Source organism: Daphnia pulicaria, chromosome 4, assembly GCF_021234035.1.
Source record: "Daphnia pulicaria isolate SC F1-1A chromosome 4, SC_F0-13Bv2, whole genome shotgun sequence".
Taxonomy (NCBI): domain Eukaryota; kingdom Metazoa; phylum Arthropoda; class Branchiopoda; order Diplostraca; family Daphniidae; genus Daphnia; species Daphnia pulicaria.
Genome location: NC_060916.1, coordinates 4,655,763 through 4,671,958, shown reverse-complemented (window position 1 = coordinate 4,671,958; position 16,196 = coordinate 4,655,763). Strand labels below are relative to the sequence as shown.

Sequence of the window (16,196 nt, the reverse complement as noted above, 5' to 3'; positions counted from 1 at the left end):
GGGGGGTTGAGCGGAGGGAACTGCGCGTACCCTTGGAAGAGGGGTGAGTGAAAGGGGGGTTTACCTGGGCCATACTATGAGGTCCCATGTTCCTCCCTTGGCCATCATATCATCGGTGGTCTAATGGTCAGCATCCCGGGTTGATTTGTTGAAGGACCAAGGATTGAATCTTTACCAAATCGAAAAAGAAATTTCAAATAAATTGAAATCTTAAAATTTTTAAAAGACTATAGCACCTGTCACTGCTCTATCATGCGATCACATGTTGCATTGCATAAGTCAATGTCTAAGCTAATGAACGGCTAGCTACCATGCGGCTCTTGCCTTCCTTATTGGCTCATGTCAACGGTATACTATTGGTCAGCAATCCAGGTTTACATGCCAAAGGCATGAGGTTCGAATCTCAATCAAGTCGGTTAGGCAAACTAAGTTCAATTTTTTTTTAAATTAAACCGGAAAAGCTTCCGGTGTCATGGTAACTCATGGTAACTCATCTGCATGGTGTATCATGCATCATGGTAACTCTTCACGACCGCGAAAATATCGTGATGACTGTGGAGAGGACATCAGAAGAAGATAGAAATGACGAAGGATCCCCCTTCAGGGGATGTCAATTAACAAAAAGAGATTCCAATTAAATGAAAAGAAAGAGAGAATTACTATTTGAAAAAAGGTATTAGTTAAAAATGGTCGTCGGCAAACTTGTGTTCTAGGATTTCATACAACTCTTCTATTGGTTTTCGCACATGCTAAAGACCTTTTTGAGACGGACGACAAGCCAGTTGACAATTTGTTGACATACTTCTTACTCCAAGATTACATTCAACACTTGTTTGCTTTAATAAGACTACATGGAAGAGGAAATGACAACACCACACCAGAGCAGTGCATGTGTAACATCAGAAAGAGGCAGAATTTTAATGCCTAGGTGATCGCAGGGTGGGTCAAACAAAAAAAGAAGAGAAGAAAATTAAGAAATACAAATGATTGAATCCTCGTTGTAGCTTTCGTTATTATCTTTATCTTTGAATCTTTCATCTAAAACGAAAAATCTAACTAGGAATTTAAGTTTTTGGTTTTTATTGAGTGTACGGTGTGTGTAAGTTAACGGTTGGTGGTGTGGTATATCAAATGTTGGGCAAAAATAATTAGAAACAGGAAAAATAGTCGAACCTTTGTCTTTTCAATTGGCTCGTCCGCCTGATGTCAATTGATGTTGACTTAGAAATCTGTTGGAAGTTTCAACACTTCAAAATGTAATTTTATTCCAATTTTCCTGGATCGGGATTCGAACATTGTTCCCCTTTCTTGAGAACGCCATGCTGCTGTTAATTTGACCAACCGTTGAAACGTTATTCAAAGGGATAACATCGGTCTGTATGGTATTGCGGTGCATGTTGGATTTGAGCTTTTCAACGAGTAAAAATTTATTTTTTTAAAGATCTTTCACAATCTTGATCAAAATTCGAACCTTTTGGTCCCTTCAAATGGCAATACAGGCCATTGCCCATTAGACAAATAAACAGATTCTGACAATATCCGAATTCGAGTCGACTGTGTAATAAATAGAGCTATGCCTAATGTAGCTACCTTAGCCTTACACTTAAAATAAATTTGACCAGCATTTTGAAATTAAATCAATTGTCAAAAGAGGTATCGAGAAAAGCGGCTACATCAGTATTCGAGTGCCATACTACTGCATGTGGTATGAATAGGCTACTATAAGCACTATTCCTTCGTTATCCAACAAAACTTAAAAATATGAGATACAATAAATGCCATTGATTAAACAATCAAAATCCGAATTTATCCGTCTCGTAAAAATATTGGGTCTGAAAATCTTGTAGATAAAGGGTGGGCCTGAAAGAAGTGGGCATGAATGACTTTGCCTGAATTTCGTGCATCTGTTTTTATTATAGAATACCTGTGTTGCACTGCAAGGTGAAATATTCAGTTTCATTTAAGTTTAACTTCTTATTCTTTTGGTTTGAGACCCACCTTGGCTTTCTGGCCTTCTTTTTCTGCTGGTGGATCTTTTCTTTCTCTTTCTCTTCCTCATCCTCATCATCATCACTTCAGATCATTGTTCGACATTTCTTTCAATTTCAACATCCCCCGTTCGATCTATTAATTAAAACAAATTTCATTATATTAGGTTGTTCCACGTATAATAGATGATTTGGATGGTATTAATTCCATGATAGCCAATGATACGTAAACTAGAAAATTTTAAAATGAAGTGCACAATTGCTGGTTTTCTTAACGACGACTAATTCAATTTGTGTGATTTTTTGCGTTGGGAAAAATACAAGAAAGTTGAAATTTCCAATCACATGAAAGAGATCCTTTATCTTTATTAACAAATGGTTGTGGTGACCACCATTTGAGTTAAGGGAAATGTAAGATTGATAAAAGTAAAAATTTATTAGTAAAATTGATAGATTTGAGGTATTGCTTGCTGTCGCTACAAAATAAAATAAAATTTTTCCTTTCAGGTTAATTCCTCGGCGCTGTTATAGTTACTTGAAAACCGTCGAGAGATTGCTGGAATTTAAGACTGATAATTGGTGTAGAAGTAGATAAATTAAAAGAAAATATCTTGGCTCCCTTCTTTTCTGTTGCCCCGTTTCCTAACTAACCACTTACCAATGCCCGCCGTGGTCACTCACCCACTGTGAAACCAGGAGGATGAGGAGGGTTCTAGACGAACGGGGACGTATACATTTGGAGGGTCATTGGTCTAACCCGAAAGCCAACTATGACGAATCCCTCCCTAGCAAATGGCCTCGCACTCTTCAGTTACTAACTAGTTATATTTGTCTACAAGCTTCATCGCCTGCTTACATAAATGAAAATCGTTTGGCTCTGTAAGTAATAAGTAAATTACAATAAATATGTGGAAATTCCACTTACCTTATCTTTTAGAAACCCAGATTGCATTAATGTAATCTCCAATGCCCTGAAAAGGAATGTGAAGAAATAGTTCTGGAATAGAAATAATAGAAAAAATTAGGACAAATATTATAACAATCATTTTTTTTAGAATATGAACAACTTGAAGAAAATAGATCTTATACCAGGAAGATTCTGAGTAAAAGGATTCAGAGGAGGAAAGGAATTCTAATGATGACTTGGAGGGTTTCTTCGTCGGCAAGAATAGCGAATAAACCCAGATGAAATATAGCTCTGCTATTTTCTGACAAACCAATTCGGCATATTGTATCACCCTGTTATTTGCGGTTGCAACGGCAAATGCTAAAATTTGCGTTTGCAACAGCTAATCGAGATAATCAGGTTGCCACTGCAACTGAAAATGCTATCAATTAGTGATTGCAATCGCAAGTAACAACAAGTATTTAAGATATTTGATATTATATCGCTCACTTATTGGCTCCAATCGCCATTAATTTAAATTAAATTATTTATTTGCGACTGCAGTCGCAAATTACAAAGTGATAGGGCTATTACGTAAGACTTCTGCTTATTTGCTGTTCCAGCCACCAATAACTTTAATTGCGACTGCAATCGCAAATTACAAAGTGATAGGGCTATAACGTAAGACTTCTGCTTATTTGATATGTTCAAACTACTAATATATTAACTTGCTGTTGCAATCGCAAATATCGAGGCGATATAGAATACTTATTCTGGAATAATTGTGTTTATTTTCTGTTCCACCACTAATAAATTTATTTACTGTTGCAATCGCAAATAACAAGGCGATATAGAATAGTTATTCTGGACTACTTGTGCTTATTAGTTTTTACAAACGCTAATAAATTTACTTGCTGTTGCAATCGCAAATAACAAGGCGATGTAAAAATCAAACATCTGGAATGTTTGTGCCTATTCGCTGTTCCAACCACTAATATGTTCAATTGCGATTGCAATCGCCATTAACCATTATTTGCTTTCGAAACCAACATAGACTACGCGGAGTGTGCGTTTATTTCCCGATATTTTTGTTTGTATTAGAGCTAATGAACATTTCACTGAAAGCATGGCTGACGCTTTTCCGAGAGGAAAACAGTAAGTAAATTCAGCAGTATTTAAATAAGAATTTAAGAAGAATTTTTAGGAATTTCAACGATTAATCATATTGTCTCGTGTATATAATAGAGTATATCCATTGCTTGAAAAATTCTAATCAAAAAAAATTTGGAGCTTCTAACTTTTTAACTCCTCACTCTTCGTCAACTGTTGCAAGATCGGTGCTACCAGCCAAATTTATTCTTCCCGAAAAAGGTATAAATTTTAAAACAGACCAGCAGATTGGAAAGGTTGAATCTGCTACAGTGTATGCAGGCATCCTTGGAATAGTGTCAGTTGCTGTTATGGTTTACAACTTTGACAAATTGTCACACATACATTACATGCTAACCAATTTCTGTTGCAAAAGAAAACAGAGCTTGTTGCATTACATCATCCTAATATTGTAAGCTGCTTTGGCTTGTATATTGAAAAAAACTTTTTGGTTTTTGCCCTCTCAAGCAAAAAAATTACGGTTGATGGCATCTGCCATTCAATCAACTGGTTGAGGCACTTGGTTGATACTCTACCTCCAAATTTTCTCCAGCTAGAATTGAAGTACTATTATTCCTTCTCTAGTTTCCAAAATTGTTTCTAATGATTTCATATCACATTTCAGATATGAAGCAATTTTATCAAATTGCATGTGGGCACGAATACTTCCATTCTAAACAACTCGCACACAGTGATCTAAAGGCTACAAATGTTCTTGCGCATGCCCAAAATGAAAACCACAGTGACTAGACATTCTGGTTATGTGACATTGGTAACACACACAATCAAATAACGGCAAAGCTCAACAGTACGATCAACAAGAATCGTCAAGCTGTTAGAGGAACCGTAGCCTTTGTCCTGAAGTTTTTTTGTGTCTAAAAAAAACATTAAAAGCCACATAATTGCGTTTGCTACGGTTATAAATGAAATATTGCGTGGGCATCTTCAGCACAATTGGTCGTCAGATTTCAGTGTTGGAACTTCAGAAAAAATTTCGTGTTTCATCATTGATGCTGTGAAACACAGTAGATGACAAGCAGTTTAAGAATAATAAGAAAATATAACTTTGTGCACCCTATTGCAGAAGGCGTGGCACCAAAAGAGCCCGACAAAAGGCCACGCGCAGAATTCATTCGTATTTTAATCGAGAAATTACTTGTAACTTTGTACTACACTGAGTCTCATAAATACTACATTCACAATTTATTTATCAAATTTAGACAATTGTGGATGGCGATGACGCTGTTGGTAGTATAGGGAAATCGGGCCCCAAAAGTGGGTTAAACTCTAACAAATGGCTAATAGATTTCTTTTCGTAAGCTTTGTTTCTACCTGTGTAATTCTCTTCTATGTAAAACTCTCGTGATAAAAATTCGCGGGAAGTTATAAAAATACTTGTTGATTTTTTTTATAATTCTTGTATCTCTTTTTTATTTTGTAAATAAATTAATTTTAAAAATAAATAATTGTAGGAAATCTTTTATTATTTAGGCACACAAATTTTGGTGCAATTCTGGGAAAAATAAATGTGTCAAATAAAAAAAAACGTGATTCCGTTTTTGACAAAGTGCTTACGGGAAAGTGGCAAATTTTAAAAACTGTACAGCTAATAAACTAATGCACATACAAATTCCCCCCTGGTTTGATTGGAAGTTACTTAGTAATTCTTTTACGGCCATATTTGTTTTAGCAGTGGACGTTTGTGCCGTTTTTGACCATAATTTTGCATATTTTCCCAAGCGTTCCGTAATAGTGATTACTAAACACTGATTAACACATCCGCTTGGTTTTCTGCTATTCAAGCCGCTTTGGCTTCGTTTACTTTTTTCAAAGTGTCCCCTTCAAGTATTGAAATTTGTGTTGAAAAGTGTAGAGATATGTGGTTGTTTCAATTAATAATTTCAACATGGAATCTGGCACTTCAACAGCCAAAAAATGTGCAATTTCTGAATTCATTTAAGAAAAGGATGTATTAGTTTGTGTTACAAGAAAAGGTTTACGAAGTCTAATACAAGCAGCAACCAAAAAACCATCAACCAAAATACTTAAGAATATCATTGAAAACTGTAATGCACATGAGAAGTGTCGGAAGAAATATGTGACAAAGAATAAAGTTGTTTTGTTAAAAATAAATTGGATAACCACAGAGAAAACTTCTGAAAACTTTGTTTTATCACCTTTCGTCTCTTTTTATTTTCCCCGTTGGCTCCACCCTAACCTAGGCATTGGATCTATTTTCAATAAAATTACATCTACTACATTACACTCACATTGTACACATCACATCCCCAGGGTAAAATTAGGGAAAACCGTCTTTAACTGACATCAATGTGGTATATTCCGTGTTATGTTGAGATGAGTTGGCAGTCGTCGAATCATTATGATGTGCTCGAGGTGGTAACCGACATAGTCCTTTGTTTGGTGCTGCTGCTGGGCTGATAAAAGCAGCTGGCAGCCGATTGGTTGTGGTAGTAGTAAGGGTACTGTAGATAGTGGTGATTGAAATGGAGGCTAGTCGTCCAATTGATGTTGGAATGTCACCTCCAATGCCCTAACAAAGGAATGTTTTGGAATAGAAAGTAATAGAAAAAATAGGATAAGTATTATGAATGTCCGACGTACGACCCGTTATCTATTATTTCGACACACTATTAAATGACCCTTTTATTATTTTTAAAAAAGAAACCTAAGGTGTATTTATATTTTTTAAAAGTTGATTTAGTCTGATTAAATTGATTGAAAAATTACAACTCAATCAATCAAGTTTCAGGTCAAAAGCTTTCCTTTAAAAATGACGTTGGAAATGATCGCGTACGGCGTAGTGGTTAGCGCGTCGACTAGACTATGATGAAGTAAAACAAATTGATGGATGGTATCACTAAGACAGTCATCACTTCCCCAATGCGCGAATGTTAGTATCGAGTGTGGATAATTCTTATCACACCCTCTGTGAGATTGATAGCGATGAGAGTGAAGCTCGAGTTTACTACTGTAGCCTATTAGGATACGGTAAGCAGCAAGGGAAAGTTATCGTCAGTTATTTATCTCATGGAACATAAACCGGAAGCCACTAAAGTCCCATCATGTGAAGAGGAGCAGCATATTTTACCTCCACAATCCACCCGCCTTTCTGATTTATTCCGCCACCAAATCCCAATCAGTGGTCATTCCTGTCACCATTTGTTCCAAGGCTAGAAGACAAGGAAAAAATTCTAGGATTTACTAACTCCACCACGATGTCAAGAATCGGAAATGGACTTCTTTCTGCCGTCTTCCATTGAAGACTGTGATATCCTGAACGTAATAAGCACCTCCGAGGAAGAAAAGCTCTTACCCAGATCCAGTTGTTTCAGTCCAGCACAGAGTCTTCCCTATCCATAAAAAGTGAATTGGCGTCGTTCGCCATGCAAGAATCGGGGAGCTATTTCGGTGCGGAATCTAACGATCGGATTTTAAGGCAGAAGAATAAATTTTTAAACGGTGATGTTCTGCTCGCTGCCTTGTATTGTATTGCCCTTCATTTGTGTTCTGTTCTACTGTCATTAAAATTAAAATAAATAATCTAATAAAAATCTATATGCTCGCGATTTATTACGTTTCGCTGTCGAGAGAGTGCCAGTAACATTATTGTTTTTTGGAGACCAAACACCAACACACAAACCACGACCTCACCAACACTAAAGCAAAAAAACACAAACAGAAGAATAAACACAAAAAAACAGCTGCTGGCTGGCTGGATCCGTTTAGGAATCCTCTGTGCACGACTGAACGGACTTTTTCTTCAAATTTTTTTATGGCAACGTCGGCGATACACCCAAAAATGTTATTCCATTTTCCTCACTTTCCCAATTTTGACAGCTAAACAGCTGTCGGAACTTAATGTGTATATCGAGGTATCAGAATCCATGAAGAAGGTTTCACCTTTGTTGGGACGTGTATTTCATGAAACCTTTGTAATTACATATAGTAGTAAAGACATTAAATCCTATAAAAAATTAATTTTTATTTACTTTTAATATTATTTGACTTTTCATCCTAGGAAACAATTAAGGAAAAGTAAAATATCATACCAACGCAATACATATATGTCACGGATGAAGTGAAGTATGAAGAATAATTGTATGAAGAACATTGCCAGTTCTATGAAACGACGTTTTGGTGAAAGTCCACCAACATCACAAAACAGACGACTGTCGTCATGGAAACATAAATTTACGGAACTTTCACCAAAACGTCGTTTCTTAGAACTGGCAATGTTGGGTCTCAGGTCCAGTTCCCGAAATCTGGTAACTTTTTAGAAAGGGACACTGGGGTAGTCACTTTTGTAAGTAGTCGTTCGTGTTCCGTTGGTCGTGTTCCTCCTTTATCTCTCTCCGTGGGTCCGGGAAGCAAACGGAAACTTATTTTTAGATCCCGAATTAAAGAGAAAACACCTTGGACTAAGCCCAAGGGGGTGCGTAACGCAAAAAGAAAAAAAAAGATGAAAAAATCAATTTATCAATCTTGTCCAGTTGTGTCCAATTACTTAAAGGACACGACCAAACTCGTCCCGTCGACTGTGTGGCCATGTAGAGCTTCTACTGCCTTCACGGGATCATCCCTGTTTTCGTAATGAACGAAAGCGTAGTCTTCAAACTTTTCGACCAGCTGAATGGGGCCGTGCTATCCGAACAATTCTTTTAGATGTTCCATGTTGCTTCTGTTCGAAATGTTTCCGACATGGAGTACCTTTGTCTGAAAAAAAGTACGAAAAACATTAAGAAATTAATTGACAAAAATGCTTTTGGAACCTAAATATAAATTAAGAAATTTTCTTCTAACCTTTAATGATGAGTCATTTTTTGTTTTTCGCGCTGCTTGCGTACCCGCACCGTGAACGATATTGTGATGTTTTTCTTCATTGAGATCAGCCCAATCGACGATTATGTCTGAATCAAAAACTTTGATTGTGCCATTTCTTAGATGTTGTTTTGCAAAAGCAGCGGACTGGATCGAGTCATACTCCAGAAGACAGAATCTCCAGTTGGGCTTAGTTTCCGCCGAAATAGCATTCAATATGCCTTCTGATGAAGGGAATTAAAATTATTCAAACGTGCCGGGTCAAATTTATGCCAACCAGGATAGTTGAACTCGGGTACTAAAGGGCCCTGATTGGGGGTTGCCAAGAATAGTGCCTATGGTCGTCTCGGCGCCACCGATAAAAAGGTCAGAAACAAGCCAAAGTAATTGTTTTTCTGTCGGTATTCAAGGTGATAGTCAGAAAGATGTTTGCGAAATATTTTTAGTTGTTAACGACGTACCGGAGAAATGCGTCGGTTAACCCGAATTTTTATGGTCTTCCATTTTAACTAAGCATCATGGACTACCCTGCCTTGGAATTTGTTGAATTTTTGTGGTGCTCCTTAAACTTATTGATGAGTTCCTTAAAGTAAACTAACCTCATCAAAGTAATTGTCAGGAAGTTCAAAAAGTTGTGCCACACCAAAAAACACTCAGTTTTTTTTAATATTCTGAAAGAGTCATTTACATTTAAACGTTGTTGTAAGATTTATCCAAAACACCACAAAGCGTAGAATTTTAAGATAGATCTGTACGATCTATGAGATCAAAAATTTTAGGGGATGCGTAACGCAAAAAGAAAAAAAAAATATGAAAACATTCACTTGTCACTCTCGTCCAGTTGTGTCCAATTACTTGAATGACACGGTCAAACTCGCCCCGTCGACTGTGCGGCCATGTAGATCTTCTACTGCCTTCACGGCATCGTCCCTGTTCTCGTAATGAACAAAAGCGTAGTCTTCAAATTTTTCGACCAGCTGAATGGGGCCGTGCTCTCCGAACAATTCTTTTATACGTTCCATGCTGCTTCTTTTTGAAATATTTCCGACATGGAGTACTTTTATCTGAAAAAAAGTACGAGAAAAAGTAACAAATTAATTGGCAAAAATGCTATTATAATCTAAATATAAATTAACCTTTGATGATGAATCGATTTTTGTTTTTCGCTCTGCTTGCGAACCCACGCCGTCAACGATCTTGTGCATTTTGGCTTCATTGGGATCGGCCCAATCGAAGATTATGTCGGAACCAAAAACTTTGATTGTGCCATTATTTAGCTGTTGTTTTGCAAAAGCAGCGGACTGCATCGAGTCATATTCCACAAGATAAAATCCCCAGTTGGGCTTAGTTTCCGCCGAAATGACATTCACTATGCCTCCTGATGAAGGGAATTAAAATTATTCAAACGTGCCGGGTCAGGATAGTTGAACTCGTCATGTACCTGATACTATGCTGAATTGCGTCTTAATGTCGTCTTTATCCTTGCTTTTCGGAATATTACCGATATAGAGGCAATTCGGGACGTTTGCATTGGCCTGCATAGCTCCAGTTCCTTTAATAATCAATCAGTTTAGCTACGAGAACATGCAAAAATAATAATTGTTAATCGTTAATCGTCTTGAAAATTGATAAATTAATTATACCAAATCGATTGATACGGCTACGGCTTCCATCGTGGTGAAATTCACGTAGCCAAAACCACGGCTGAGGGTCGACAATGGATCCATTACTAGTCTTAGACTCCAAATTGATCCACAGTCTTCAAAAAGTGGCTTCAAGCATTAAATCACTTGGAACATTTCAAAAGAAAACCTAAAGAGAAGACATATTTTTTAAATAATAATAACAATTAAAATGATTGGGCCAACTTACTTCACAACACTGAGGTGGCTGGGGACCGATCCAGGTCAGAGGAGGACCTCCAAATGTTGTTTGTGCTTTGGTCACTGTGACAACGTATGAAAGAACTATATCCAGTTCTTGAACTCCACCAGTTCTCTTCGGGATGACTGAAGTGGCCAAATCTTGGGAATCCGTCTCCAGAAGGGGGATACATGTTTTGTATGTTTGGGAAACAGAATCCAGGACCTTAGGGATAATTTTATACTATGACAAATTAATTAACTAAAATTAATTAAGAACTAAGTAAAACAAAGTAGAACACCAGAAACCACCCCCCGCAGCATCTCCCAATCGTAGGAATTGAGAGGACAAAAGCATCTTCCAGTCGCAGCCTTCCAAGAAACACTCTTCCGCCCACTACTCCCACCAGAAACCACTTCCCGCAGCACCTTCCAATCGTGGGAATTGAGAGGTTGAGTCAATGATGGAGTGGGGGATTTGATTTTGGATTGATTGGATGGGAAACAGTCGTCAACTTTTTTCGTCTTTACAATTTGAACGAATTACAGAAGAGGATTCGGAAGAAGAAGAAATAGCCTAGTTGCTAATTCCAATTTGGACGTATCACCACATAGAGGAGCAAAATTAAATGTTATTTTTTAATTTCGAGAGAAATTATCACATTTTATTGTACTATCAAAGATTTTTTTTATAACGTAAATTCAATAATCTATCGGACCAGTCCGAAACAAAATTCCACGACCAAAAATAGGATAAATTAAATTAAATTAAAACAAAATTGAAATGAATGAAAAGAAAATAGATTTATTTCAAAACAACGAAAAATGTTTCACCTGGAATGTGAGAAAGCAGTACGAGCCCGACGATTTGACGCTAATGGATTTTTGACGCTTTAGAATGGATTTTGTGAGGTACTCGATACATTCAATCACAATATCCACCCCACCCGAATCATATTCTTTTTTTTCCAACAGTAATAAAAACAACTCAGAAAAAAAGAAGGTGACCGTTTTAGCACGTCCCACTGGAGAAAAAAAATTCCGGGCCTCAAAGCATATCACAAAAATGTTTTTTTCTTTTTCTCTCTAGCCTATAAAAAAAAGGAGAAGATATGGGCGGAGTGTTTTTTACACACACACAACAACAAGCATAGAAAGAAACTGTTGTCGGTTTCTGCGGCCGGGCGGCGGCGGCTTTCGTCGGCCCTTTTTTCCATTCACTCGATACATACGGGGATGGACGGATGGATGGATGCAAGAATAAGACACAGTTGTAACCCAAAGAACGTCTCCAACTCTATGACGGAACGGTTTTACGAGGCTAAGAAGGAAGGAACGTTAGACAAGACTAACATCAGTCAACCAATCTACCTTTTTTCTTTTCGTGCTTGAACGGATTTTACTGTTACGTTTTCGTGGATTATTAGCTTTTAGCGGATTTCATTTCGAACTCAAGAAAAAATTGACTGTGCAACAAGTGGCCGATGACTGGACAAACTATAATAGTATAACGGGATCAACATAACATCCAAGACGAAAATAGCCACGTGGTTCGTGAGCAACTGTAAAACGTCAATCAATCGAGAGGGATGACACAGAAGAATCATGAATTCTTCATCGAAAATTGATTGAAAAATACGTAGCTGGAGCTATTTTGCCAGCTAAGGAGCTTTTGATAGATTTTTCAGCTGGGTATATGTATTACCAGATGAAATCTCTCTACCCTTCTATATGCAGCTGGAAGAAATTGGAAACATCAAAAAACCTTATTATCCCTTCTTTTGGTAGGTCTATATGATCATTTTTAAATGGGATTTCATGTTCAATATATTGAGTATTTTTCTTATCACATATTTTTTTTGTTATTTGGATACTTTAGGATGCTGAAAGATTTTTAAAATAGGCGTTTTCAGAAAAACAACTACATGCAAAAGCCTCACCAACCCTGATCCCCTCACAGAAACACTTTTGAAATATGTTCGGATAAAATCCATTTTTCAACACTACACATACAAGATGTTAGGGTTACAAGTTTACATCTTACTAAAACAATGGATTTCAAAGTGAGCTGCTGTTTGAGGTAGATGGGCAGTACACTGACGATACCTTTGATTCAGGGAAAGAATTTAGTGACTCAGTTATTTTGTTATCGATTGATTGTGCTGATTATACGTCGATCATGATAGGCACACTCTGTACGAGGATTCTTCAGTTACCTGTAAATAGCACAGAAAGAAGGTCTCGAGATATTAAAGATTCTTGGGTCCAAATTCGAGATTAAATAAACAAAAAAAAACATTGAAGACTTTTGAAGGCATTTAACAGAATAAGCAAGTAGCTCAAGAAGTCGTCAAATTCGTCTGTTAAAGCAATGGTGTGAGTTTTCTTTGTTTTGTTAAGGTTAATAGTCAGCCCATATAATTTGCTTTTTTCTTTAGGTTGGGGCGATTGCATTGATCTGATCAAAGGACGTCGTATAGGCAACCAATTCGTACCGATTATCAAAATGGTTCAGTACTTTCTTGGCGTCAAATGCGTGAAAGGAGCTATGCTTGTTGGAGATTGTGTAGCGTCGTCGATGGCCATCATTGACTAGAAAAGAGCTGCCGTTCTTAAACAGTCAGATGTATATACGATAGATATATACGTGCTGGATTCATTCGTTTCTTTGGAAGCCTACCCGGAAGCCTCCAGTCAAGGAAGACCGCTAGCATCGTTGGCCTCTGTCTTCTACAAGCTGATCTTACATAATGCCGTTTGCTGCTGTAATTGGATGCCCATGTCGACTCGCGCTTTATGGATAATGAATCCTGGTGATCGTTATCACCAACATTAATTTTCGCATTTTATGTTTTATTCAATCTGAATATTCTTCAAGTTCTAGTTGTTAACAATTGCAGCGATATGATTTTACAGGAGCTTTAGTTCTTTTCGGCGAAACTGTCCAGGATGTCATATTTTTTTTAGAATATTTTTTCTTCGTAACTCTCCTCAGTCACTATCTCTAAATAAGATTCCTCTTTGGAGTCTGAGGATTGTGCCCCGAAGTAATGTTCCCCAGATTCTTCTTTAGAATTGTTTTCATCTTCTCTGTAGGAGATCAATTCTGGGGGGAGTTCGTAATCTAAAGAAATATTTGAAACTAAAGGTAATGTTTGTACCAACAATTTTGTTTCTTTTGCAATATTGAAGCAATCAACATATTTTTCGCTAAGAATAGTATAAGGTTTTTAACAAGATTGCTGACGTCGTCCACGTTGTCTGATTCTACTTCGGAATTTTTGTCTGCAAAAAATGTTGCTAGGGAAAATTAATTTTTTACTATTTTACTATTTAAATTATCTGTGCTACATTTTTCAGCCAACTCTTCTGACAATGAGTCAGTATCCAGTTTCATTTTCTTCTTTCCTTGGTTATCTAACCATCTCTGCTTACGTGATTGTCTCCTCAGCTACTTTCTTTTAGGTTTCTCCTCCTACCTCTGCGTGCCTTCACTTTCCTCATTTCCTTTTTCACTTTGCTCACCCTTGTCGTCACCTTGCTCATCCTTATTGACTTACTTATCATCTTCTAAACCTTCGTTATCCACCTCTAAACTTTCCCTTCTTCCTTAGATGATTTAAGAAACTATCTTCTTCGCTGAGAACAGTTAAATAGTATATTTTTTTAACAAGATTAAATGTTACTTCAGTATTTGTAACATATCGAGGAATAAAGAACATTTTCATTTTATTTTACAATGTGATACAGGATTGGTTTAATGTGCTATACTTTCAACGCTCTCTCTTTTTTCCACCTTTACCATTATTTTTGTTACCTAATATAGTAAAATTATTTATATTATCATAGTTTTTTTGCAAATTATTAAATTGGTATTTTCCAAATATGTATGAGTATAAACATTCCCAACATAATCTCTCTTACCGACTTATTAATGTTGAATTTGCTTTTTGATACAGTATCAATATTCACACCTTTTTGTTTAAGCGTTTCAGATACCATATCTTGCAACTTTGATGTCAATTTTTTTGGACACAAGTAAAGGAGATTTGCAGGAGATTTCTTAAGATTGATATTTAAAAAGCATTTATTATTATTTGTTATTTTTACTCTACTATACTACTTTATTTACTAACATCTAACTCTTTCACTTCTTCATCATCATCATCACGATCATTATCGGCGAGAAAAATGACATGTTCTGTAGGTGAGTGTTTATCAAAGACCTTTGAGTGGGGGGAAATCTAAATCAATAAATGTAAATGTATTCGAAATGACTAGATTTTGCTATAGAATTGTCTTCATTTTCAGCAAATGTAACACAAAAATCTGCGAGGGGTATATCATTCTCGAAAATTTATTTTTCCGACTATAAACAGTCACTTTCCCACAATGTCCAAATTTTGTTGGGCAGAATGGTTGAGATTCCTTTGTCTACGGAAGTATTTGTTTTTTCTGTTAACAGGTGATATATAATTGTGTTGATTTCCAGCATTGATTTAATAACAATTTTGTTCAAATTAAGAATGTCTGGTTGAAAAGCGTGCCCACACGATTACGTTACTAAAATAGAAAAGCTTGTCAACAAAGCTGTTTCGTAAGTTTACAATTTCATTAAAATTACGTTTACAATTTATATTTACATATTTGTCAATTTGACTAGGGATGGAATTATGTAAAAAAAATTCTTTAAAATGCCAAACACAGTCGGCATGGGTAGTGGTCGCTCCTTGCAATCAGCTATGAATTTACACGTCGATAAAACAGAAGAAAGATGCTATGGGTTCTCAGGGTGGTTATTACACCCCTTTAGTGACGCTTGTCCATCGCATTGCTTACGTATACACTAAAGGGAAGCCAATCTTTATCTGCTGTCTTCACCCAAGTGGATTTGTGGTTAGCAGTTTCGGGCTGGTAATTTTTTTCCTATAACCATCATATTTTGCAATTTTCCTATTAATTTTTTCTTACACTCTCTAATAGATGGAATGTTTTAAATCTGTTGAATCATATTTGATTGACCTGCAAGACATTTATTTGCTTTTCCATGGGATACGTATTAGAAAAATGGGAACAGAGTCCGAGACAACATGCATATCCTGTCAACTTTTAAAGAATGTGGTAAAAAAAATATACGAATTAAATAAAATGTCAACATTGAATAAGACTTTTCTTTCAGATTGATGACCAAATTCCTATAGTAGATGGAGTTTGTGGTACGAGAGGTGTTTTATTTTCTTTTAAGGAGGATTTTTACGAACGGAAGGATCACGGTACTAATGCTATTAGGGGTAGATCTAACGCTTGCCCAGATGAAACGCTTGACGAGTTCAGTGACGAATTCTTCTTAATGAAATGAAATAATTTTTATTTCTGAAAATTTTTCCTTTATGAAGTCACCAATAAAATATGAAAACTTTGGAAGTTATCTAACCCACTTCAAAACATTTTTCTTGCAGTCCTTGTTGCATT

General features: G+C 36.5%; 1 protein-coding gene across 1 annotated transcript; it reads right to left on the bottom strand.

The window, feature by feature from the left end:
* Positions 1 to 8,702: 8,702 nt before the first annotated feature.
* Positions 8,703 to 14,726, bottom strand: LOC124336750 (probable RNA-binding protein 46). Its single transcript, XM_046790538.1, has 7 exons — positions 14,649 to 14,726; positions 10,735 to 10,968; positions 10,506 to 10,596; positions 10,304 to 10,414; positions 9,999 to 10,240; positions 9,718 to 9,926; positions 8,703 to 8,757 (listed from the first exon to the last, which is right to left on the bottom strand). Exons 1-7 carry the CDS (start codon positions 14,724 to 14,726, stop codon positions 8,703 to 8,705), a joined length of 1,020 nt encoding a protein of 339 aa, XP_046646494.1.
* Between the last annotated feature and the right edge of the window lie 1,470 nt (positions 14,727 to 16,196).

Bases quoted from the DNA above. Each gene is read 5' to 3' on its own strand.
- LOC124336750 (XM_046790538.1), bottom strand. From the start codon at position 14,726: ATGGTATCTGAAACGCTTAAACAAAAAGGTGTGAATATTGATACTGTA. The intron at 10,969-14,648 runs GTAAGAGAGATT...AATTTGTCATAG, and splicing joins AATTCAACATTAATAAGTCG to TATAAAATTATCCCTAAGGT. The intron at 10,597-10,734 runs GTAAGTTGGCCC...TTGGAGTCTAAG, and splicing joins AGCCACCTCAGTGTTGTGAA to ACTAGTAATGGATCCATTGT.